General features: G+C 39.4%; 1 protein-coding gene across 8 annotated transcripts in view; it reads left to right on the forward strand.

The window, feature by feature from the left end:
* The window catches only part of CDC42BPA (CDC42 binding protein kinase alpha), a 178,469-nt gene that overhangs the window by 66,536 nt on the left and 84,147 nt on the right, over window positions 1–27,786 (forward strand). For all 8 annotated transcript variants that reach the window (XM_023745028.1, XM_023745035.1, XM_023745033.1 and 5 more), the window contains 5 exons: window positions 992–1,140; window positions 13,258–13,351; window positions 21,760–21,960; window positions 24,196–24,444; window positions 27,177–27,256. In XM_023745028.1, coding sequence (XP_023600796.1) covers window positions 992–1,140; window positions 13,258–13,351; window positions 21,760–21,960; window positions 24,196–24,444; window positions 27,177–27,256 — 773 coding nt within the window. The remainder of the gene's footprint in view (window positions 1–991; window positions 1,141–13,257; window positions 13,352–21,759; window positions 21,961–24,195; window positions 24,445–27,176; window positions 27,257–27,786) is intronic.

Raw genomic sequence — 27,786 nt, forward strand, 5'->3', positions numbered from 1 at the left:
CGGACTGCTGGTTTCGGCCCGATCCCCGCAGGCCAGGCTGAGGGACCCAACCAGTGCACAAATCCATGCACCAGGCCTCTAGTATGCATATAAGATCTTTGGTTAGTCTCTTCCTGCCCTCTCCCCCTTCCCTCTGAGATTCATCAGTCTGTTCCATGTTTCCATGCCTGTGCATTGAGCGTCTGTCCCCTGGTGGACAGTGTGCGTCATAGCTATCGGTCGAACGGTCACTTAGGCTTTTATATATAAAAGACATCTTTGTCTTTGTCTTGTCACTTAAGAAATTCTAAGAGTTTTCAGGATCTCTGCTCTGTGCCTATAGATAGATAGATAGATAGATAGATAGATATTTCTTATTATAAATCTCAGTATCAGACACAAACTCATAATAGTCCATATCTAAAATTAGTTGCCTTCTGTTTATATGTACCCTAGAAAGGTCCATTCTGATATTTGTGCACGATTAGAAATGGGAAGAGAAGCATAGGTATCGTGAGAATTACTGTATTCTTTGTTGCAGTAGTTTTCAAATGCTTATCCAGCTGCTCATTATAATGAAGTTGTTACTGCTCCAAGATGAAATAAGGAAAATGTAGTGATGATGAAAATGAATTTATTCAACATAAAGAACTGTAATATATTCTGAGTTTTTGAAATGAACTTTGCAGAATTAAAATGTTCATTCTTCAATGAAATGTTGGTAAAACTATGGTGTATTATTGGAGGTCGTGATGTTGTTACTTTGCAAAATACAATAATAAAACAATAGTAATCCTTTGTTGTTCCCTGTCCCAGTTTTTAAAAATGTATTTTACTGCTTTATGACTTTTACCAGTTTTGTAATGACTGCTGATGATAATCTTATGTAGCTTCTTGTTAGTTGACAACAAAAGTCTTTTACTTAGTGCTGTTTGACCTTGGGTTACATTAAATATACTCTTTTTCACCCTTTTAAAAATTTACTGAGTACATTTTATTGTTTCTTTCCAAGTATCTAGTTATGGATTATTATGTTGGTGGGGATTTGCTTACTCTGCTCAGCAAATTTGAAGATAGATTGCCTGAAGATATGGCTCGATTTTACTTGGCTGAGATGGTGATAGCAATTGATTCCGTTCATCAGCTGCATTATGTACACAGGTGAGTAAGATGTTCTTTCATTGCCTTGTGATATCTAGAAGCAGAGGTCTATTTATACCAGATTTATTGGGGACTAAGATACGTTTCTCATCAAAGTATTTATTCTGCGGTGGTTTTAATGGTTTTGCCTCTCCAAGGCACATCACATCCCTGAATATGGTACACAGTAATGAGATGAACTAAGGTGAACAATTTGTATAAGATCACTGGTAATTTATGCTGTGTTCAATATAGGATAATATTCCTTATCACCTTCTTTATTTTTATATTTGCCTTATTTTCTTCATTAGATTTTAAGCTCCTGGAGTTATAGACTAGTATTTTCCTGTTGTGCTCAGTGGATGTATTGTATTATTCCTCTCTGGTGGTTTTCTTTACTAGACCTGGAGCGTTATGGTTGTTGCAAGGTTTCCTTACTGGGTGTGGATTAATAGGTTGCTGCAGTGTAGTACTCTCATCATTAAATCATATTTTAGGAACAGTTGTTGTTATCTGGTATTTAGGCTAAATTATATTTAAATTTCAAAATTGGTTGCATCAGTTACTGTTGAATAGTGTCCACTGGCTTTTATTTTCTCAGTCAAGTTCTTTACCTAGTCATTTCTTTCCTTTTCACCTCATTCCATAGTGGATGTAGATAACTTAAAGTAAGAATATGTACGATAAAGTGGAGGACTAAAATATGTGGAGGACTAAAGAGTTGTGAGATTGAAATTATATTTAAAAGTAAAGAATCTAAAACAGGATAAAATAACTAATGAACAGACATTGTCAAGTTATGTTTTCATGTTTTTCATGCATACTTTTACTTCTTTTCTGGCATAGTTAATTCATGTGAAAATGTCCAAACTTCAGATTAGACTAAGAGCGTAAGGGTGCAGGCACACAAGCTTTTTGTTGAATAGAATCTCTCTCTAAAGGCAAATCAAGCTGGTTTCATGGGACTTATTGGTGTATGTGTGCTCTCCTGTGTTTGTTTTAAAGTTAAGTACTGACTTGAACAAATTCTTGGAGTGGAATGTGTTTTTTGAAGTAATCTCTCCTTACCCTAGTTAAAAAATAAGACAAAAACTAGAAACAATTCACTCATTCATGGCTTTCTTCATAACTCCCATGTTTCCCCAGTGGAATTTGTTCCATATTCAAGGTTTGTGATTGCAGTTTTATTGACCTCATCTTCTTATTGTTAACATTTTATAGATTATGTTTAACTCTAAAAATGTACTGATGCATGCCCTAACTGGTTTGGCTCGGTGGATAGAGCATTGGCCTGCAGACTGAAGGGCCCCAGGTTCGATTCCAGTCAAGGGCATGTACCTTGGTTGCGGGCACATCCCCAGTAAGAGGTGTGCAGGAGGCAGCTGGTTGATGTTTCTAACTCTCTATCCCTCTCCCTTCCTCTCTGTAAAAAATCAATAAAATATATTTCTAAAAATAAATAAATAAATAAATAAATAAGTAAGTAAGTAAGTAAGTAAGTAAGTACTGATGCATTATAGGAAATGGATCCAACCTATCTTAATAGGGTTTGTTGGGGGAAACCCACGGAATTCAGTTCTGGAGAGTTTTCCATCCCTGATCCCCTGAGCTTTTTATGAAGGGTGGGTATGTGCCGGCCTCCACCAGGGCTTTGGGCTGATTCATCTCTCAGTGTGGATTTGTGGTGTGATTCGGCAGGTATCCTCTTGGTAGATGTAAAATCATTACACTTTTACAGTGAGATAGAAATACTTCGTGGCATGAAGCTAATATAAAACCGCTCTCAGTCTCTCCCAGGCTGGAGTCCCATTTCAAAATTGTAATTTTTCATACTGCTAATGGAGGAGGTAATTTTATTATAATCTGAAATTACTAAAGAATAGATAACATTATAGTTAAAATTTGTTAGCTATCGGTGAACTCAGGCTGTGCACCATTATTGAAATTATGTTACTGTTATGCCCAGATTTCAAGATTCCCAAGAAACCACATCAGGGGGCCAATTCGATGCAAAAGCATAAGAATCTGTATTTCAAGTTAACTTGGGCTCCCCATCCACCAGGCTCACCGACACCAAGGCAAACCAAGTGGCTGAGCGCCCGAACCCCGCCCAGAGACCCATTATATAGGGGGGGTCGGAGTAAGGGGAGGAGAAAGGACTGTGCTCTGCCGATTGGCCAGGCACAAGTCGATGTCCCGTTCCTGGGTGTGGCTAGCAGAGTCTTAGACTTCCGTGAAGAAGCTCCTTGCCCAACACGTGGCCAAGGTAAGATGGAGGACGTAGCCCTTACCCTGGGGGAAGGTGGAGGGCGTAGCCTTTACCCTGGGGCAAGGTGGAGGGCCTAGCCCTCGCCCTTTCAGTTACATAAGGACAGTCACTGTATTACAGTGCATTTGATATTTCAGTGACTGTGAGGATTTGGGGCCAACTTCAGAAATAGCGGGAACAATTCCAAAAGACCACCCTTACGTCTGACACCAATTGCAGATTTGGGCGGTTCCCAAAACCACCCTCAGTTTCCATATCTTGCAGGGTCTCACAGAACTCACTGAAAGCTGTGCTTAGAGTTACAGCCTATTGATGGAAAGGGTGCAGATGGAACCCGCCAGGAGACGCAGCACACAGGGCAGAGTCCAGGAGAAGTGCCAGGCGCATCCGTGTGCGCAGTAGCGTGGAGTGTTGCCAACAAGGAAGCACATTGAGCTTTTGTGTTCCAGCGTTCTGGGAGTCTCAGCATATTGCTTGCATGACTGCCCATTAGTCTGTAGCCCTTCCCAGAGGCTGGGGTGGTACCTTTAGTTTCAGAAGTAAAGCAGATACCCCATGTCCCCTGTAAATTACATCTCTCATAAATCACAGTGCTAGACTGCTTGGTGGCCAAGTCCCCAGGAAAACAAAGATACTTCTGTCTGGCCTGATATTCCAGGAGCCTCGGGATCACCTCCCATTGCCTGAGGGCAAAGGCCAGGCCTCTCTTTGGGTGCGATTAGTTTTTCGATATACAGGACACCCATTGGCCTCTAGTGAGGGCTTTTTTTTTGTTCATCCTCACCCGAGGATATTTTTCCATTGATTGTTAGGGAGAGTGGAAGAGCGAGGGAGAGACAGAGAAACATCAATGTGAGAGAAATACATCGATTGGTTGTCTCCTGAATGCCCCAACCAGGGCTCGGGCCAGGGAGGAGCCTGCAACCGAGGTACATGCCCTTGAACCAGAATCGAACCCGGCACCCTTTGGTCTGCAAGCTGATGCTCTATCCACTGAGCCAAACCGGCTAGGGCTAGTGAGGGCTTTCTTACAAAAAAAAAAAATCATATTTGTCTGGCTAATCTACATTTCATATAGCCTTTATATGATAGACACAACAACAACATCAGTGTGAATATGCCTGTCACGTGGAGGAGGCAGCTTGCACTATTTGTTTTCAAGAGTTGTGTTAACTTTGGAATATGAAATTGGATTTACCAAAGAAAAGTCAGGTGAATAAGTATACATTTTTGAAACAAGTTGATTTCAGTGAAGACAGGAGTGCTTAGATAAAATAACAGTTCACAAATACATTTTAAAACAATTTCAGAAGAATACAGTTTTGTTATATCCACCTTTTCCATTCCAGGCATAATATTTACAATAATCATGCTCTGGTACTGACAGTCCAGTGAAGTATTAAAGTAAGAACGACCCACAGAATATTGGCCTTTCAACATGGTCATTGTTTTGGAATGCTTTTTATCCTTAATACTATAAGAAAAAATGTATCATTATAAATATTTTGACTGAGAGTTTTAAAATAATACTGTTCCTTTTAAGCCAAATGTAATTTGCTTTTGATTGGGGACAAGGAAAATTACTGATTTTAAAAACTTCAGTGAATGATAATTGGTATGATTGGTATGATTCATATTCAAGTTAGGAAGAAACTTGAGTAATGTTTTTACATTGATAATGTAGAGATTTTATCTCTTCTAAACATTTCTCTTTCATTGTTTTCATTGATTTTCAAGGTTAGAATTAATGTTTCGCCTGAATTTCCCTTCTCCTTTTTATTTTATTTTTTAATTTTTTTTGTTAACCCTCGCCTGAGGATATTTTTCCATTGATTTTTAGAGAGAGGGAAAGGGAGGCAGTGGGACAGAGAGAGAGAAACATTGATGTGAGAGGGACACATCAATTGGTTGCCTCCCACACATACCCTGGGGATTGAATCTGCAACGGAGGTAAATGCCCTTCACCAGAAGCGAACCAGAGACCCTTCCATCCATAGGCCAATGCTCTATCCACAGCCAGACAGGATAGGTGTTGGGGTCCAACCCCAGCAGGTCTAGGGGTTCCCAGAGGTGTGGATGGAGTCGGCGAAGAAGAAATGACACGGAGACAGCGTTCAGTTCATCAGCAGCCTAGCCAGGTTCTCCAGCCAGGTTCTGTCTTTATTCTCCTGTTACATCTGTATTTATACCAGTTGATTTTAATCCTATCCATTCTATTCCAAAGGTTAGGGCATTTGTTATCTCCATTCCAAGGTCACTACTCTATTGTTCTGTTAAGCTACAAGGAAGTAACTGAAGGAGATTATCCTAAGTAAAGATTATGTAGCTTAAGCGTGATTGTTCGTAGTTAAAGTGATTAACTACCCGCCTGGCACTTAGTTAAGGGGTTTTACTGATTTATTCCCTTCCTTAGTCCTGTTAATCCCTAACTCCAGGGAAAAATCCCCACCTGGGGAAACAACCTTTCTTTGAGAGGTGACCTCTGTTAAAACACATAGCGCTAAGTAGGGGAGCAAACATATTAAGAACAGTATGCCATATACGCCAGGTCCCTTGAAACATATGCTGTGCAGATGTTTCTTCCCTGCAGCGACTGTGTCAAGGAGCAAGGATGGACCGGCTTCCGGCAGATAGGGCTTTTCTACCCCTTTTATTGACAATACTTGGTATCTGGTTGGCTGGCTGCCACCTTACTTGCAAGATGTCACAGACTTGAGTGGTTCTGAATCCCAGACGTTACTTTGCTTCTTCTATCAGAAAGTGGAGTTTGCTGGCTTGTTGTCCTGTTTATCCGTTGCTGTATAATGTGTTTTCTAGAAGCAGGCACAGATAGAATGTGTAATGCAAGGTGCATTAACACCTGTGGAAGGGTGTTGGCAGAAGCAGGATTAGAAAGGGGGAGAAGCCAGATTGCACGGCAGGCCAGACCTCAGCCAGCCCCACTAGGCATCCTGGAGAGTATGTGGCCCATCAGAGTTGTGCTCAGTTAGCCAAATGGCGCGTCTTTACATTTCTGTATCGGTCACTCAGTGGCTGTGGCTGTCCGAGAGGACGCCTTCTGGTGGAGAGGCTCTCTGGGAGCTGTCTGCTGACAAGAGGACCAAGCCCTCCGTCGAAGGAGGAGCAGCACGTCTGTGTCCACCGCAGACCCTGGAATGTAGTGACTAATAGAAGACAACAGTCACTCTTTGCTCACGAGTCTGCAGTGTGGACAGGATGAGGCAGGGACTGCTCTCTCTCTGCTCTTTAGCATGAGTTGTAGTGACTCACCTGGGATGGGAAGATCAACTATCACGATGGCTCCCTCAGATAGGGGGGTGTGGCTCATCAGCTCGGGCTTCAGCCAGGGATCTAGGCCTGGGGCCTTTGTTCTTTTCACATGGGCCTTGCCAGGACTGCTTGACAGTTTTTTTGTTTTTGTTTTGGTTAATTCTCACCCAAGGATATTTTTTCCAGAGAGAGTGGAAGCGAGGGAGAGATGGGGAGAGAGAGAAACATCGATGTGCGAGAGACACATTGATTGGTTTCTTCCTGCAGGTGCCCTGACTAGGGCTGAGGATCGAGCCTGCAATCCAGCTACGCGCCCTTGACCAGGAATCGAACCCGAGACCCTTGGGCAGGGGGTAAGGGGGGGGGGACTGTAACCAGTGAGCACACCAGCCAGGACTGCTTGAGTTTCTTAACAAAATGCTGACTAGGTTCTAAGAGCAAGTGTGTTGTCGATATGTAAGTGTAACCATCTTTCTACCTAGGTTATATTTGGGATCTCTTTCCATCCTGTACTCCAGTGAGCACATTCTTAGGAGATAATGAAGAGCATTCTTTACTCAGTCGCTGCATCCACATCTCCCTGACATTTGTGGGGATTTGAATCTGGTCTGCCTCACTTTGCCGGCGCTTCAGAAACCTGGCGTGCAAAGAGAACCAGAGCCATCTCCACATAGATTAGGCCCAGGTCACGCCAGACCTGGTCCTTTCTCCCAGACGCTTTTCTTTTGGTCACTCTGAAATTAGATTGAGATGGAAATAATCATCTGGAAGGAAAAAGGAAACTTAGAAGGTCAAGCTGCAGTGTGGTTGAAAAAGAAGGAAGGGATGTGTTTTCTTTGTTTGAGGTGATAAAGAACATGGACGTAACATAAATTTTAGGCCTTTCTCATGCCCAGTAATTTAGGTCATATTTAGTATCAGCTAGATGGAAAATCACATTTCCTCCTCCCATGAGTACTCTAAGTTATACCTCATATCAGTATTATACTTTGTTCCCAAAATAAAAATAGAACATAAATATTTTCAAACCCAACCGGTGGCTAGAGGGCTAACTCACATCCTCCTGAGCTTCTGATGCAGAAGTGCAGGAGAGTGCTCCTCTCCTGTTGGCCATTTTAGGGACAGAGGGACTTGTTGTTCAGCCATGGAATAGACCGAGTGGGATGTGGAGTGCGTCAGAAGGCAAGATAATACGGATATGAAAGGTATAATTTAATTCCTGTTGGACAGAGACCAATTAGGGTTTTCATTATAAAATTATTGTGTCTGTCTATGATCTTGATATCCATTAATTAACTGTCTTGACTGAAAAATATTGCTGACTGCAGATGATCATAGTGGCTTAGTCAGAATATTTTCATATTCTTGGATTGACTCAGTCGTTATATACATGTATTTTTGATTTTTAATTAATTGTAATCAAGCAATACTGCATGTAATTAAAATAACACTCAGCTAGTGTAGAAAAGATTATATTGAAAAATAGTGCCCCTCCATACCTCTTATGTTTGCTTTCCAGTGGCAAGCACATTGAACTCCTTTAAGCTATTTTTTCCTGCTTTTTAACCTCATATCTCTAATAACCCGATATCTAAAGCTGATATCTCTCGGTATAAATTTTAGACATACAATATTTGCATTTTAGAATTGATTATATTTTTTACTAGGAAGAGTTGTTGAATTTAGTAAATACTTTTTTCAGTGAAATAGGAATTGATGGATGCTTCCTTAACATGCTGTATGTGTATCTCACCCCTTAGAAGTCAAGCATCATGCCTACTAGGTAACATTACTAAAGTCAGGACGCAACAAAGATGTCTATTGTCACCAATAATGTTTTACATTGTACCGGAGATACTAGCTAAACAATTAGGCAAATGACAATATTAGACATGTAAAAATAGTAAAATTATTACATTTATAGATGATATACATGGAAAATCAAATAGAATTAACCTAAAAACTACAAAGGTAAAAAAGTTCAAAAATTTAAGGAGGATATCAATAGCTTTTGTAGTCTTAATTCATGGAGTAAATATTTACCGCACACGACAGAGGGCCAGGCTCTTTTCCAAGTGCTGAAGATCTAGTGGTCAACAAAACTGGCAAAAATTCCGGTTTTTGTGAAGTAGTTTCTAATCTAGCCACAATCAATAATTATAAAAAGATTTAGAAGAAAAGGTTCCATAATATCTTAAAAATATGGAATATATTTACTAAGAAATATATAACTATATAGTGAAGAAGACTGTTCCCATCAGATATTAAAATTTGTCTTTAATAATTAAAAATATATTTCTACTGTGTGAAAAGATAGACTAATGGAACAGAATTGAAAGTCTTATAATAGCCCCAATTACTTACATTCATTAACATGTGATTAAGGTCAGGTCTCAAATCAGAGGTTAAATGCATGGTGTGTGGGAAAAATAAAACTAGATCATATCTTTCATGATATACCAGGAAGAACTCCAAATGTAAAAAAGTTAAACTTAAAAGTGTTCCCATGGAATGAAACATGGGATAATTCTTTTGCAATTTCAGTGACAATAAAATATTTCTAATTGAGTCAAAATCCACAAAAGCATAAAAGAAAATATTGATGAATTCAGTACACAGACAAAAGAGTGCATGGGAGGAGAAGTCTGTAAACAAACCCAAAAAACAAATGCTCACTGGAGGAAAAAGATTTGCAACTCACATAGTGGACAGAGTAGTCTTCCTAACATAGAAAGTACTAGAGACCTGGTGCACAACATTCTTGCACTGGGGGTGGGGGGAGACCCTCAGCTCGGCCTGTGCCCTCTAGCAGTCTGGAACCCCTTGGGGGATGTCCACCTGCTGGCTTAGGCCCACTCCCCACAGCAGTTGGACATCCCCCAAGGGGTCCTTAGCGCTGCAGTGGAGACAGGAGAGGTTCCCACCACCACCACTGCACTCGCCAGCCATGACCCCGGCTTCTGGCTGAGCGGCGCTCCCTCTGTGGGAGCACACTGACCACCAGGAGGAAGCTCCTGTGTTGAGCCTCTGCCCCCTGGTGGTCAGTGCACATCATAGCAACCAGTTGTTCCGGGACATGGGCTGCTTCCCTCTTCCAGCTGCCTGAAGGCACCCGGGACCTGGCTGGCTTCCCTTGGGCTGCCTGCAGGCACCCGGGACCCAGGCTGGCTTCCCTCCAGCCCTGGCTTCGTCAGGAAGGATGTCCAGAAGATGTCTGGTCTAATTAGCATATTACCCTTTTATTATTATAGACTAGAGGCTCAGTGCACAAAAATTTGTGCACTCGGGGGGGTCCCTCAGCCTGGCCTGTGCCCTTGCAGTCTGGGACCCCTTGGGGGATGACCACCTGCTGCTTTAGGCCCGCTCCCTGGGGAATTGGGCCTAAGCTGGCAGTCAGACATCACTCTGGCAGCCCGGCAGTCCTCGGGGGTTGTCCACTTGCCAGCGGGGAGCAGGCCTAAGCTGCAGTCGGACATCCTTAGCACAGCTGAGGAGGCGGGAGAGGCTCCTGCCACCACCGCTGTGCTGGCAGTCATCAGCCTGGCTTGTGGCTGAGCAGAGCTCCCCCTGTGGGAGCGCACTGACCACCAGTGGACAGCTCCTGCATTGAGCATCTGCCCCCTGGTGGTCAGTGTGTGTCATAGTGACCAGTCATTCCCAGTCTTTCTGCTGTTAGGGTCAATTTGCATATTGCCCTTTTATTATATAGGATAGAGGCCTGGTTCACACGTGGGGGCTGGCTGGTTTGCCCTGAAGGGTATCCCAGATCAGGGTGGGGGTCCCGCTGGGGTGCCTGGCCAGCCTGGGTGAGGGCTGATGGCTGTTTGCAGCTGATCACACCCCCTTCAGGGTGAGGGTCCCCATTGGGGTGCCTGGCCAGCCTGGGTGAGGGGCTGATGGCTGTTTGCAAGGCTGGTCAAGCCCCCCCCAGTGGGGACTCTCACCCCATGGAGGTTTGGCCAGCCTGGGTGAGGGGCTGATGGCTGTTTTCAGGCTAGGCACACCCCCTTCAGGGTGGGGGTCCCCACTGGGTGCTGTCAGTCTGGTGAGGGCTGAGGGCATTTCAGACTGGCAGCCCCAGCGACGGAAGCTCCCAGCCTCTTTTTTTTCCTTTTTTTTTTTTTTATTCTTTTTTTTTTTATTCTAGGATTTATTACCTCTATATGAACTTTGTGCCTAAGTGAGCTCAGAGCGCTCTGCTCGCTGCAGCTCCATGCACTGCTGGCTGAAGCAGTATCTGGGGTTTATTTATCTTTATAATTGAAACTTTGTTGCCTTCAGTGGAGCTCAGAGCCGGCTGGGAAGCTTGGCTTCCTCCATCACTGGAGCAACCAAGCCTCCTGCTCGCTTCTGCTCCGTGGCTGCTGGCCACCATCTTGGTTGGGTTAATTTGCATATAGTTGCTCTGATTGGCTGGTGGGTGTGGCTTAAGGCATAGTGAAGGTACGGTCAATTTGCTTGTTTGTCTTTTATTAGATTAGATTAAATCACAATAAAGCTGGAAAAAAGTGAGTAAAGGGTAAATTAGAAGAGTACATTAGTACTAAGTAGTTTTTGGGTTTTTCTAATAATGAAGAAAGACAATATAAACAATGTGAAAAAACAAGCCCTCATGCTGGGAGAAGAGAATTGTAACACATGCAACTAAATTTGAATAAACAGAATTCTAGATTAACCAAAACATACAATACACACAGAGTATAAAAGAGTGGGAAAGATATCAACTCATTTTACAGAATAGGAATCTAAGATGACTATTGATAATATAAAAAAGATTCTCAGCCTTACCAGTTATCCTGTCAGTAAAGTTGGAGATGTACATATCTTTCATCTCTGCAGTTTCACTTCTGCATGCACAACCGAGAGAAATGTTCACACATGAGCACTAGGAGACATTCATACAAATATTCATCTCAGCATTTTGTGTAATCACAACGTAAAAGTCTAAAACAATCTAAAATTGTTGGAAACAATCTAAATTTTATAAGCAGGGGGAATTGAGAAATAAATTTGATATATGAAAGTATTCCATATAGAAATGAAAATTAATGAACTAGAGCAAAATTTATCAGCATGGAAAAATTTTAAACATATTAGAATAAAACCAAGTTGCAAAACACTACACACAGGCTTGTATTAGTTACAAAGTTTAAAGACATTCAGAAAAATACAGAATCCTATGGTGGCATTGGTATATATTAATCCTACAGTAAAATGTATGCATGGACAGTGGTCTGGATTTGACCTGTGGGTCATAATTTGCCAACCTGTGATGTATGACACACTCAAAGGAATTACTTCAGTAGTTAAGGTATTAATAATATTATCCCCTCTTACAGGTGGGAAAATTGAGGTTTAGAGGCCTCAACTGGCATCATTTGGGTTAAATTATAATAACCTTACCATGCTCCCATTAGCCACATGGCAATATAAGTTTTTCGTGTATGTAATGCTTATAGAAGATCCTTTTCCTTCCTCTAAAAGTAGAGTGAATTGTGAAGGTCTAATCTTACAGTTTTTCACAATTATAATCTTTAATAGTATGTTTAGAAACTGCATTGCTGGGTCATCTTTATAAAAATTATTTCATGTATGATTTTCCTAGGTTTGCAACATGTTTTATTGTTCAAATGGAGAAACATACAAAAACTGTTTTGATTTAGTTTGTTATTAGATATGGATATCTTATAAGCCAGTTACTAATAATAGGTACCTTTATATAATATGCATTATTATTAAGCAGTTGTTTGTTGTTTTCTAAAGTCCCCTTTATGAAGCAATTTCTTTGTTTTGTCATGACCTGCAGTAATTGAGAATTTACTTACCTACATTTACATTCAAGGTTTAGAAGTACATTTTTCCCTGTTTAATTTCATGGGCTAGAAGTTAGTAGGTATCAAGTAATTATGGCTCTTCTCTTTATGCCAGGGGTGGGGAACATCATTTTGTCTGGGCCTGCCAAGGCATTAGGGGTGAGTTAATTAAATGTTTGACCAAATTAGCAGGCTAATTTTTTAAAATTCTTTTTAAAAAAAATTCTTTATTGTTGAAAGTATTACATAAGTCTCCTTTCCCCCCCCATTGACCTATCCCCAGCCGTTCCCACCCCCCAGCACATGCACTCACTCCCGCTACTGTCTGTGTCCATGGGTTATGCTTATATGCATGCATACAAATCCTTTGGTTGCTCTCTTACTCCCCCTACCCCAATTTCTTAAAATCAGGTTGCTGATAATTTTGTATGGCCCCTGAATGATGTTATAAATACCCAAGTGGCCTTGGCAGGAAAGAGGTTCCCCACCCCTGTTTATGCAGAAAGTAGGACTACTGCAGGCGTGTTGGAATATGTGCAAGTTTAAAGGTGGGGAATAAAAATTATCACAGTACATTTTATCTCCAGGAGAAGACTGAAATGACCTGTGTTTAAGAAAGTTTTAATATGAACCAGAGCCAGGATTTGAACCCATAAAGTACTCAAATAGATGTTCTTAGAGTATTAATTTTAAAAGAAGTTAGGATTTTTAGACAGAAAGGTGATCTTACCAAGTATGTAATTATGTTTATTCTTCCAAACTAAAAATGGGATGTATTTTTTTCAGAGACATCAAACCTGATAATATATTGATGGATATGAACGGACATATTCGGTTAGCAGATTTTGGCTCTTGTCTGAAACTGATGGAAGATGGGACGGTAAGGAAAGATAATTTTTAAATTATTTTACCCACAGACATTTTTCTTGCTACTTGCTACTTTCTTTATCTGTTTAGAAACCACCTATAACAATAAAAGCATAATATGCAAATCGACCGAACAGCAGAACAACCGTCCGGATGACCATGCTATGACATGCACTGGTGCCAGGCCAGTGAAGGCGGGTGCAGTACGATTGGTCGGGGGGGCCCCACGATCTCCCGCAGAGGGAGGCCCAGGCCACTGGTCAGCAGGGCGATCAATAGGGGGGCTCCACGATCGCCTCAAAGAGGGAGGCCTAGGCCACCCTCTGCAGGGTGATCAATCGGGGGGCTCCGCGATCGATTGCCCCAAAGAGGGAGGTGCAAGGCCACCGGCCGGTAGGGCGATCAATCGGAGGGGTGAGGGGAGACTCTGTGATCACCCCAAAGAGGGAGGCCTAGGCCACCCTCTGCAGGGTGATCAATCAGGGGGCTCTGCGATTGATTGCTCCAAAGAGGGAGGTGCAGGCCTTCAGCCGGCGGGGCGATCAATCGGAGGGGTGAGGGGAGACTCTGTGATTGCCCCAAAGAGGGAGGCCCAGGCCACCGACTGGCGGGCTACAGCGGGTGGGTGGGGCCTCTCTCTGCGGGGTGATCGATCACAGGGCTCCCAGACTGCGAGAGGGCACAGGCCGGGCTGAGGGGGCAGGGGCCCTCTCCCCAGAGTGCAGGAATTTCGTGCACCAGGCCTCTAGTTTATTTATATTATCCATTTATCTATCCACCCACCCATCCATCCTTCTATGCTTCACCTTCTTCCCCAAAGGTATTTAGGCTTGTCTATAAAATCATATGCCATTTAAACTGTTTATATTACTGATCTGAAGATGGTCACAGTACGCCTCTCATGAGACCCTGTTTCTTCCTTCTTTAGCTGACCTGGTTATTATTGTACTTGAGATATTTTTACATTTCCAGATGGGCAAAGAAAATAAATCCTACATGGAGAAAAAAATGCAGCTTCTTTGCTTTCATTATATTTTTTTGTCTTTCTTTTCTAGTTGATTTTCCTGAGGGACAGTGTTCAGAAATGAATGCTTTTACCAGGAAGTCCTCGATGTTGATTTAGTTTTGTGTTACCATTTGCCTTAGTTCTGCTAACTCGGGCCTCCGTTGTTTTCTTTCACTCACTTAAAATTTATATGCCCCAAGTTTATTCTCTTGTTTGTTTTGGTTTTTGTTTTTACTTCAGTTTCCTGGATATATAGCAGAAGTCCAAATATATATCCTTTTAATTGGCATAAATGTTTTTAGAGAGCAGTTTAGTAAAATACATTCTAAAGACCATGAAAATGTCATATTATTCTGGACTAGTAAATTGACTTCTAAAAATTTATCCTAAGGAGGTAACTTAAAAAAAAATCCTCACCCCAGGATATGTTTATTGATTTTAGAGAGAGAGGAATGGAGAGTTAGGAAGGAAAGGAAGGAGGAAGGGAGGGCGGGAGGGAGGGACATCTGTTGGTTGCCTCCCCTATGTGTCGCACCCTGGCATTGAACCTGAAACCTAGGTATGTGTCCAAACCAAGATGAGCCTGCAGCCTCTTGGTGCACCATTTGTTTTTCCATATGATTGTTAGATTTTATTATCGGTTTATAGCCATAGTATACACACATACAAATACCCTTTCACAAACACAAGCTTGTCGACTTGCATTGAATTTAGAGATTTAATATCCAGAGATTTTTCTGAAAATTTATGTCTATAACATGGAATTTTACTATCCATGAGTGGCGTCTCCATTGCTTTAGGTTTTCTTTTATGTCTGTTATTTAAGTTTTAAAATAATATTCACTGTAAATCCATTACCTTTAAGTAATGTTAGGTTTGTTCTTAGGCATCTTGTGGAGTTTTTGGGGGGTGGGGGCCTAATATAAACAACTTTTCAAAATTTGTTGTTGGATAGCTTGTTGCTGTTATATAGGACCACAATTGATTTTTGTAGGTGTATCTAGAACCTATCAATCTTGCTAAATATTTTTATAAGTTCAAAATAATTTGTAGATTTTTCTAGATTTCCTACGTAGACAATTATATAATTCACAAATTATGATGAGCTTTGGGTTTTGGTCTTTCAAATCTTTGTGTGTGCTATTTTTTCCTCTTAACCATGCAGTCAGTGACCTTCAGCACAATGTTAAATAGGTGTGGTAATAGGGAGCTTCTTTGCCTTGTCCCTGACTTTAATGGTGTTTTTCCTGCAGTTTCAAATTAAGTATGATGTTTGCTGTAAGCTTTTTATTGGGTTAAGGAAATTTCTATTTCTGATTACTGTGAGTTTGTTGCTAGAGTTGTTATTGTTGTAATCAAATGATGTTTCTGCATCCGCTGAGATAATATAAGGATATTTTTTCTTTAATCTGTTAATCTGATGAGTGACATAGATTGTCCAAGTTAAATCATTCATTCTTTTTTTTTTTAATATATTTTATTGATTTTTTACAGAGAAGGGAGAGGGATAGAGAGTTAGAAACATTGATGAGAGAGCTCGACTAGCTGCCTCCTGCACATCTCCCACTGGGGATGTGCCCGCAACCAAGGTACATGCCCTTGACCGGAATCGAACCTGGGACCCTTGAGTCCGCAGGCCGATGCTCTATCCACTGAGCCAAACCAGTTCGGCAATCATTCATTCTTTGAATCAACATAACTTTATCTTGAAGTTGTATTGCTATATCTGAACAAATTGTTAGATAGACTCTGCTAAAATTTTATATTAGCAAATTTAGATTGTTACCTAAAATTCATACCTGAGATTCATCTTATTTGATATAGCAAATAATTTTCCTTCTCAAATTGTTCTTGTCTGATTTCTATTTTTAGGTTATTTTAGCCTTATAAAATGAACAAGGGAGTCATGTTTCCTCCCCTTGCCTGTTTTGGCTCTAGAATAGTTTATATAATACAAGGATTATCTGTTTCTTATATAATCGGTACAAATCACTTTTAAATCACCCTTGCTTTTGTGAGGTTTTGCTTTCTTCTGTTTTATTTTGTTTTCTAGGTAGATTTTATACTATTGATTCAAATTTTTTAATGGTTATAGGTCTGTTTGGTTTTCTATTTCTTCCTGAGTCAGTTTTGGTAAGTTATATTTTTTTCTATGAACATTGTCTATTGTCAATGAGCTGTCAGTTTTATTGGTATAAAATTGTTTAGGTTGAACTCTTCCTAGTTTAAAAATCTTTTACATGCATAGTTTTTTCATTTCTAATGTTTGTGCTTTTCTTTTCCTTCATAAATTTTGATGTAGAGCATTTTACTATTTTTTAGTTCTAAATATTTTCCAACTTTAGTTAGAATTAATTCTTCTGTGGACCATTAATTATTTAGATGTATGCCTTTTAATATCCAACATATTTAATTATTTCTAGTTTTATTTTCATGGGGAATGGGTCTAATTGATACGAGTTTTTTGGCATTTGTCACTGTTTGCTGTTTGATTTTGTAATAGCTCAGTTTTTATAAGTATTACAAGTTTATTGAAAAGAATACGTTTTTTCTAACTTTTAGGTGCAGGATTCTATATAATGTCCGTAAGATTAAACTTGTTAACTGGTTCAAATTTTTTATATTCTTACCAGTTTTATTTTTCTCTGATGTATTACCTTTTATGTAAAAATCCTTAATGTGATGTTAAATTACTAATTTTTCCCTGTGGTCATCAATATCTTCACAACTCTTTTGTAGCTATGTTGTTATTAGAATCGCTATTCCAGGGTGTTTTATATGTAAGCTAATAAATTTAAAAAATTTTAAATGATTTTGGCCTTAAAATCTATTTTGAGTTATATTAATATAGCTTCCTTAACTTTATTTTGTTTAACACCTGCCTCATGTATCTTTTCTGTCCCTTTACTTTTTAATATTTTAGTGTCCTTATGTTTAGATGCAACTCTTTAAAACAGATTATTGCTGATTTAAAAAAAAAAGTTTATTTGGCTCTGGCCAATGCCTATGTTGGTTGGAACATCGTCCCATACACCCAAAGGTTATGAGTTCGATTACCAGTCAGGGCACATACCCAGGTTGCAGGTTCGATCCCAGGTCAGGGCATGTATGGGAGGCAACCAGTTAATGTTTCTCTCTCATATCAATGTTTCTCTCTCACATCAATGTTTCTCTCCTCTTCCTCTCCTATCCGCTCTCTAAAACAAATTTTAAAAAGCATATCCTTGGGTGAGGATTAAAAAAACAATGTTGATTTTGGTTTTATTTGTCATGCAGTGTGATACTGCTGTCTTTTAATCGGTGAACTTAGTCTTATGAATTCCGTGATTGTAGATGTATTTATTTCTACTACCCTTTCTTGTGCTATTTACTCTAGGCTTTGCTTGTTTGTTTACATACATGCTTGTGTGGGGTTTTTTCCCCCTCTTTCCTGCATTCTATTGGCCTGGTCAAATTTAGTTTTATTTCTCTTTTTCGTTACTTCTTTGGAGTTTTACATTCTATTTCAAATACTTTAATGTTTATCTTAAATTTTTTAAATTTATAATTGACCTAAAATCTAGTGTTAATGTTTTCTACCATATTCCTAATTAAAACAAGAAACTTAGTGTATTTTATACCATACAAAAATTAGCTCAGAATGGATCGAAGACCTGAATGTTAGAGTTAAAACTAACATTGAAAGGAAACATATAGGGGAAGCTTATGACATTGGATTGGGCATTGATTTCTTGGATGTGACACCACACAACGGGCAACTAAAGAAAAAATAGGTAAATTGGAATCAGTAAAAAGTTTTCTGCATTAAAGGACAGTCATCTTAGTGAAAAGGTAACCTATGGAGTGGGAGAAAATAGTTGCAAATCATGTATCTGATGAGTGTTAATATCCAGAATATAGAAAGAACACCGACAATTCAATAACAAGTAATCCAATTCAAAATGAGCAAAGGACTTTAATAAACGTTTCTCCTAAGAAGATATACAAATGGCCAACAAGCACATGAAAAGATGTTCAACATCACTAATCATTATGGAAATGCAGATCAGAACCACAATGAGATACTACCTCATACCCATTAGAATGGCTACCATGACAAAGAACAGAAAGTAACAAGTGTTGACAAAGAAGTAGAAAATTGGAACCCTGTACGCTGTTGATGGGAATGTAAAATTCTATAACCTCTCTGGAAACAGTATGGCAGTTCTTCAAAAAATTAAAAACAGAATTACCACATGATCCAGGAATTTCACTTCTGAGTACATACTCCATAAAATTGAAAGCAAGGACTCAGAGAGATATTTGTACACTATGTTCAGTAGCAGCATTATTTACAACTGGAGGCCCGGTGCACAAATTCGTACACGGGTGGGGTCCCTCAGCCTAGCCTGCAGGATCAGGATGAAACTGGCTCTCCAACATCCCCCGAGGGGTCCCGGATTGTGAGAGGGCGCAGGCCAGGCCAAGGGACCCCACCAGTGCACGATCAGGGCTGGGGAGGGACGCAGGAGGTTGGGCAGCCAAGGAGGGACCGCAGGAGGGCTCCAGGGCGTGTCCAGCCAGTCTTGTTCAGTCCCAATCGGCCAGACCCCAGCAGCAAGCTAACCTGCTGGTTGGAGCATCTGCCCCCTGGTGGTCAGTGCACATCATAGCGAGTGGTTGAGCAGCCTTAGCATATCATTAGCATATTATGCTTTGATTGGTTGAACAGCTGACCAGACACTTAGCATATTAGGCTTTTATTATATAGGATAGCCAAGGAATGTAAGTAACTTAGGTGTCCATTAACAAATAAATAGATAAATTAAAAATGGGTACAGTTTCCGTTTTGAACGATGAACAGTTCTAGAGATGGATGTTGGTGATAAGTGCACAACAGTGTAAATGTACTTAATGCCACTGAACTGTACACTTGGAAATGGTTATGATGGTAAATTTTATGGTATGAGTTTTTTACCACAATTAAAAATAATAATTAAAAAGTAAATAAAGATAATGTGTAATAACATAAACATTAGACCACTTCAAGAAACTTAGACCATTTCAATCCTAATTGTACCCTTAGTGACAGGTTCTTGTTTCTAGGATTTTAGTTTCACCTCACTTTTCAGTGTTCAAGTAGTTTCCTCCTCCTCTGCCACCTTCTTTTCCTTCTGCTGCTCCTCCACTTCCTCCTCCTCCTCCTTATCCTTTACTCCTTTTCTTCCTCATCACTAATAACTTTGTTCACAATTTTGCTAATTGTAAAAGTTACAAAGTTAACTAATGTCTTTGTTCACCATTACTTCTGGTATCACATCTTCCTTCTGGGTTAAATTTCTTATTTAATGAAGTATGTTCTTTAGTGCTTCTGTTTATCTGAAAGGGTCTACATGTGGTAGTTCACCCAGTCTTTGTGTGAAAATGTCTTTATTTAACCCTCATTCTTGTATCATAATGTAGATAGGTAAGGAATATAATTTTGGCAATTATTTTGTCTCGTCATTTTGAAGAAACAGTTCCATTTTCTTCTGACGGCTACGTTAGCATTAATAATTCAGCTGTCAGTTTAATTCTCATTCCTTGCTAGGTAATCTTTCTTTATTCTTTAATGTTTTTAATCTCTTAGTTTTTGGTGCTCTGTAGTTTTTAACTACAGTGTACATAGAAGTGTATCTGGTTTTATTTATCTTTTCATATCTTTCACATATTTACTGTATTTTTTATTTTGACGACTTTTATTTCTAGGACTTCTATCTGATTTGATTTTTTTCATCATTTTGTTCTTATGCTTTTGATTAAAAAATAAAATGTCAGAAAGTTAAAAATATTTCATGAAGTGGAACTGATACTTGTTAGGAGTCTAAGTGTATTGGTCAGATTTCTGACTTGCTTGTAATGGGATATTACTCATTTAGGTTATGTGATTGGGTTGGCAGCTCTTCTTCGGTGGGCGTTTATGTGTGAGAATTCTGTGTGACCACCTGTGAGCATGTGCCTCCGGAGTAGTTTTAAGTTTGTTATGCCAGGCTTTCTGGGGCATCTAATCTGGTGCCAATAGTTTTGCCAGTTTGTTGGCTTGAGAACGTCTGGACCACGGAAGCTCTGTGAACCAAAATGCCAGGCGGTGGGACCATGTGACCTAAGGTTATGGACTTCTGGAGGCGGAAGTTTCTTCACACGTCAGCTGCAATCAAGATGGGCAGAAAGTCTTATCTTCTCTGCTGAGTGGCAGGGTTTTGAAATTCAGCTTTTTGTTTACAGTGTACTCTCCAGGGTAAAGGTTACATGGGCAACCTCTCACTGCAAACCTCATGTATGCTCAACGCCTTTCCTTTGTCCTCACATTAAAATCCAAGTAATAGAAAGTGAAAACTAACAGCTCCCCAACCCCCCTCCTGCTTTAATGCTTACCAACCCAGGTTCTCCACCATTTCTCAATTTCTGGCCCCAAAGAGTTCTTTTTTTAAACGCTTATGTATATGTTTATTTTAAAAGGTTGTTACATTTTATCTGGTATTTTTAAGAGTTTGGAACGGAGGAGTTTTCAAATTACTTAATCTCAGTATTGCCAGAGATAGTCTATTCTAATGATTACTAAGACTGGTAATTTAGTCCAGGAAACTCAGAATGTTAACCAGAATTCTGCCTTGAGAATGTTCATTTTTTGATAATTTCTTTTAAATCTTATAAGGAACCAATTTTCTTTTAATTGAAAGCTTCTTACAAAATTGTTCCCAGGATCATTTTTAGCTATCACTTTCTAATTTACATCTAACTTGCCTTAATTATATGTCCAACTATTTTTCTCTATCGGAACTTTATTTTTTGAAGGATATATTTTTCCTTTTATGTAATTTTTTAATTAAGTAGTTTGCAGGACATCATTATAATTTATTTCCTTAGGTTTTCATTAAGGTATTTAAAAATGATCTCCAGGTTACTGATAAGTATCAGCCAAGTTTTTTTGAGCCGTTTTCTCCCGTAACTAATTGTAAACATTTTTTTATGTATACATGTTAGGCAGATTATCAATAATAAGAATGTTCTAACTATATCTGATGGAACAAAGGCAGGTAGACATAAGTATATATGAATCAATTGTGAATTTCTTCCAATGCAAAAAAATACCAGTTAAAAAAAAAAGAATGTTTGAAACTAAATATTGAATTTTCTGGCTGTGGTGTTTATCCCATTGTTACCCTAAATGTGTCAATTCAGTAACAGCTGTAATAAAGTTTTATAATATTATAAAATCTGAAGAACTATTAGTGTAGAGATTATGTAAAATTTAATTTATATGTACAAGGAAGCTAAATTCAGATAATGACACAATTATAGTTTTGAGATACTGTCTATTGTGTAAACACATGTAAATACTTTCAAAATTATTTGTTTCTAGTATAGTAGATTGCTAAAAGTGTGAATTTCTTCAGGTTCAGTCCTCAGTGGCTGTTGGAACTCCAGATTATATCTCTCCTGAAATCCTTCAAGCCATGGAAGATGGAAAAGGCAGATACGGACCCGAGTGTGACTGGTGGTCTTTGGGAGTCTGTATGTATGAAATGCTTTATGGAGAAACACCGTTTTATGCAGAATCTCTGGTGGAGACATATGGAAAAATCATGAATCACAAAGTTAGTATACTTTACTATTTTTCAAATTGATGTAAATAATATATATAATAAATTGAATGTGATATTTAAACAGAAAATATTTTTCTAAAAACAGTATATGATCTAATTTCTCTGCTAATAGGGAACATGACAAACATGAATAATCAAAGTCCATTAACTATACATAAAATTATTGGTTCTAATCCTCTACTATATTTTATTAGAGGAGAAGGTAATAAGTAGGAAATTAAATGGCTTCTAGTAGAATAACAAAGATCATAAGCAGATATTTTTTAATCATTACTACTACAGTGATAAATGAAATGCAAATTAAAATAAGAATGAGAGCCCTAACTGGTTTGGCTCGGTGGATAGAGCGTCGGCCTGCGGACTGAAGGGTCCCAGGTTCGATTCTGGTCAAGGGCGTGTACCTTGGTTGCGGGCACATCCTCAGTGTGGAGTGTGCAGGAGGCAGCTGATCGATGTTTCTCTCTCATCGATGTTTCTAACTCTCTATCCCTCTCCCCTCCTCTCTGTAAAAAATCAATAAAATATATTTTAAAAAAATAAGAATAAGATACTTTCCCCCGTCAAATTGCTAAAGATTAAAAGAAAAATTGTACTTTGTACTATAAATAATCCAGTGAGATGGGCATTATTTTTTCAATTATATTTTTATTGATTTCAGAGAGGAAGGGAGAGGGAGAGATAGAAACATCAGTGATGAGAGAGAATCATTGATCGGCTGCCTCCTGCATGCCCCATATTGGGGATCGAGTTCACAACCGGCATCTGCCCTGATCAGGAATTGAACCATGACTTCCTGGTTCATAGGTCAACGCTCAACCACTGAGCCATGCCGGCTGGGCTAGATGGACATTATTGATAGAAATATAAATTGATGTAACCTTTCCGTCAAGAAGTTTATAAGTTTGCATCTAGAGTCTTTAAAAATGGTTGGGACTTTTAAAAAAAATCTTTATTGTTGAAAGTATTACATATGTCCCCTTTTTTCCCCATTGACCTCCTCCAATCCACCCCCACCTCCAACCCTCCCATGCCTCCGCCCCAGGCCTTCACCACCCTATTGTCTATGTCCATGGGTTATGAATAAAAGGTCTTTGGTTGATTAAATGCTTGGAACTTTTGATTGACCAACTTCGGCTGCAGTAATCTACCCTCAGGAAATCTTCAGTAGAATAAAGGTGCATGTACCAGAATACCTGTTCTATTATTTATGATCACCAAATATTGAAAATAATCCAGATGCACAACAGGAGTGAATTAATAAAACTTTAATCCACTTAGTACCAAGTTAAATGGAAATAGATTGATGGGTCTCAGAAAATTGTGAGCAATTGCAAAACCATGGATTGTGACTAGGAGTATTCCATAAAGGGAGTGTGAATAAATACTAGAAGCCACAACTTCTGGAATATAATCTATATAATTTATTCTTTTTACTTGGTTCTACTGACACATTTATGATTATTTGCTTCACACATCTATAAACCAGTTTTATAGAATTTATGCTCTTCTACCTGGTTGCAAAGATAATCTGGTAAATAGTGGTGACGAGTTGAAAGACAATGAATAGCTACAGAGCTGTAGAAAGCATGAAAGCATTTCAGAGGGGAGTCATTGTACTATAACATGATGGTTAAGAACACAGATGCTGGAGTCCAGACAGTTTCAGGTCAAATCCCAGCTCTGCCATTTACTAGCGTGTGGCCTTGAGCCAGTTGCTTGAGTTCTGTGCCCTGGTTTCCTCCTCTGTGAAAATTAGGACAATAGTCGCACTTGCCCCTTACCCCCTACGGCTTAGAGGGTCGCTGTGAGGGTTAAACGAGGAAAGCACTTTCAATTGTGTCAAGTACATGTTCCATTTAAAAAAAAATGTTTATTATTATTAATCATTAGTATGTGACTTGTATGAGCCATTTGTGCTCTTGAAATATCCAGGCAAATTCTGTTTTTAATGAATTCTCTTGATTCTGAGAGCAGTTTAAGGTATTTTAGCATTTAATTTATTCTTACTACAGTGCAGTATGACTCAGTCACACATGAAATTAAAATTGTTTAGGAAGACATTCTTTTCTCATTTATTCCCATATTTTCTTCAGTATCTGTACTTTGTATCAGTATACTCCTAAAGGTATTTTGAAAAGAAAATGTATTTTCAAGAAAATAAATGTTCACCTCCTTATAGTAAGTTACATGGTGATTTATAATGTGTTTCCATTACTCTCTGTTTAGGAGAGGTTTCAGTTTCCACCTCAGCTGACAGATGTGTCTGAAAATGCCAAGGATCTTATTCGCAGGCTCATCTGTAGCAGAGAACATCGACTTGGTCAAAACGGAATAGAAGATTTTAAGAAACACCCATTTTTCAGTGGAATTGATTGGGAGAATATTCAAAACTGTGAAGCACCTTATATCCCAGAAGTCAGCAGCCCAACAGACACATCGAACTTCGACGTGGATGATGACTGTTTAAAGAATTCGGTGAGTATGACGTTGGGAAGATCTGTCCCTGTTTCTTTTTAACGTGGTTATGAAGCAACTTTATGGACCACCTTATCAGCGACCAGTCAGATAGTTGTGGCTTCTAGTATTTATTCACAAATTCAAGAAATTAAAAGAGAGTGTACTGAGGCCAACATAGTTATTCATGACTAGGAGCAAAATCAAAATGCAAAGGTTTACTTCTTAGATTAGTTATGTCTTTACGTTTCCTAAGAAGAGAACAAATTAGATGCTTAAAAAAGTGAACTTCATGATGGCAAATCTCTCCTTAAAATCCACTATGAAATTAGATAAAATTGTTAACCTTTTCGGGTCTTGACACATTAATCCAAGGTAAAGAAATTGAGAAGCACCTATTCATGAAAAACCACTGAACTTGGTTAAAAACAGCTGCCTCCCCTCCCCTCAGCTTGGGTGGGGCAGGAGAGCTGCTAGCTTGCAGCTCCTTATACACCCAGCTGCTAGCTTGCAGCTCCTTATACACCCAGCAGCTTTGCTGCCCAGGGGGCTGCCTGGATTTGGAAGCTAAATAACCCATGCCCAGTGATATTGCCACTAGAAACGGCAAACTTGGTAGGAAATGAATGGGTAAAGGAAACCTACAGCCTTACTATCCTGAGGTTGTAGCCCTGTTTGAGGCTACTGGCAGACCAGCAGGTTAGCCAAATATTCAACCATTTTTAGCTGTGTGAAGTACTAAAACAGGCCAGCATAGTTTGTCAACCTCTGCCCTAAACCATTATGTTTTATCAAATTAGAATTTATAAAACTGAGAACATAAAATTTTTGTTTTTTGCATTTTTAGCCTTTTTAATTTGACTTTTTGTTTTAATTCAGTTATTTTTTATGGTTTTAATTCTGCACTAAGAATTTTTATATTAATTTTATATCACTTTACACTGTTCAGTAAGTACCATATTCAGGGCAGATAAGAGAAAGACAAGTACTGATGACTTCACTTATATGTGGAATCTAGTGAACAAAGTAAACAAATAAACAAAATAGAAACAGACTCATAGATACAGAGAGCAGACTGACAGCTGTTGGGGGTGGGGGAATACTGGGGAGCTGGGTGAAAAGATGAAGGGGGTCCTATTTAATAAAGAGGGAATATGCTCATTGAACCCCACACAGTCGCAAATATGGCAGGGCCCACAGCCAATAAGGAGGGAATATGCTAATTGACTGCCCCGCCCTCAAAGATGGTGGTGCCCACAGCCACAAGCTGGCAGGAGAGTGGTTAGGGGTGATCAGGCTGGCAGGCAGAAGCGGTTAGGGGCAAGCAGGTAGGCAGGCAGGTGAGCGGTTGGGAGCCAGCAGTCCCGGATTGTGAGAGGGATGTCCGACTGCTGGTTTAGGCCCGATCCTAAACATCCCCCGAGGTGTCCTGGATTGGAGAGGGTGCAGGCTGGGCTGAGTGACCCCCCCCCCACCCCCCGCATGAATTTTGTGCACCGGGCCTCTAGTAATAATAATAAACACAAAAAACACGTCAGACAACAATATGGTCATTATCAGAGGTGGAAAGGGAGGTAAGGGGATAGAGGAGGTAATGGGGGGATCAGCGGTGATAGGAGACTCGACTTGGGGTAGTGAGCACACAACACAATATACAGAGGATGTATTATAGAATTGTACACCTGAAGCCTATATAACTTTATTAACCAATGTCACTTCAATAAATTCAGTAAAAAAAAGAACCTCTCTTATACTTGCCTTTCTCAGCCTCACAACAAAAGAATTAAATAGACTTTTCCTCATCAGTGTTTTATTACAGGAACTATATTTACTGCTAACAGAAATTGTGAGTCATTCCTAATTAAATCAATTCTGATTACTTAGTAGTTATGTTCAGTAAAGTTGCTGTACACACTCTAATAGTGAATGTTGAGCCATTGCCCCTAGGGGAAGGTAGGGTTAGGTTCCTGTGAGCCTGAGGTCGACATTTTCGTCAACCGATAAATACATAACCTCGTTTTATGTGCGTTTCTATTTCAAGATAACCTTATTTAGTAGATATTGTTGGTTAATGAACACTGGACTCACAGCCAACAGCTCTGTAACTCATGCCCGAATGAAGCTTATCTAACACATTTTTTGGTGAGACTCATCACACAGCCTTCTTGCTTAGGAACAAAAGACGGCACTTGAGTACTATGCTTGGGGGCCAGTTTAACAACAAGAGCACCCATAAAAGGCACAAAAATGTGAAAAGCATGGTGCACTTAGGCCCTGCAAAGAACACTTGTTTACAGTCTGAGGGATGAAGTAAGAAGGCGAGCATCTCTTGTTCAGTTCCAGCTGGGAACGTATGTGTAGGGAAACCTGGACTTTCCTTTGCTCTGTACACGTCTGCTAAAGCAGCGGTCGCCAGCTGGTGGTCCGTGAGGTCCGAAAGGTTGGCGACCGCTGTGCTAAAGTGCTGCGAATATTGATGGGGTTACAGATAAATTTTAGTGACCAGGCAAATTTGCAAACATGGACCTCGTGAAAAATGACTGTATTCAATATCAGACTTTATTTTCATTTTATTAGAATTTTACAGTAGCAATGTTTATGGTCTAAATATTATGTCGCCTAAGTATCTGTTCCAAACTTTTCAGTGTTTCTAAATTGAACAGTCACACATTGCCTATTGACAGTTAATATTTATAGTCCAACCTACAGGTCATAGTTGTTTATTTCTCACCAGAAGTTTCTATCTCCTGTAGGAAACGATGCCCCCACCAACACACACTGCATTTTCTGGCCACCACCTGCCATTTGTCGGTTTTACCTATACTAGTAGCTGGTAAGTTTGAAAAGTTAACATAATTTGGACAATTTAAAGCAAATTAAAATGAATTGTTTAAAAATGTATAATGTATAAAACAACTTTGTAAATCAAAAATTTTAAAAATGGTGAAGCTACTGCTGGAATAAGTTAACTATTTCAAAAGGAAAAGAACATAGAAGAATCATAACTCATTTTGGAGGAGAAAGAATAGAACAGTTAGCCCAGAAATCTAACTATTAACAATGGGGCAGGAATTAGAGGAGTCCCCTTGCTATTGAATAAATTTTCTCTAAGTGTCAAGAATCAGCACTTTCAACTCATTAATCCTAACCATCTTTGCACTGACCCTCATTCCACTCGTATCTTCTTTTTACTCCTTACCCAGCTTACATTTCAAGGACAATAATTATCACTCCTTATAAGTGCTCCCTCAATTCCTGAACTATCTCATTTTGTTACGCTAGTTTTGCTAAGTTGACACTCATTATTACTGCCTGTACCTGTGCAGTTCAGTGTCTAGAAAAAAAAATCTGTGAACATTCTTA

Source organism: Myotis lucifugus, unplaced genomic scaffold (assembly GCF_000147115.1).
Source record: "Myotis lucifugus unplaced genomic scaffold, Myoluc2.0 scaffold_510, whole genome shotgun sequence".
Lineage (NCBI taxonomy): Eukaryota > Metazoa > Chordata > Mammalia > Chiroptera > Vespertilionidae > Myotis > Myotis lucifugus.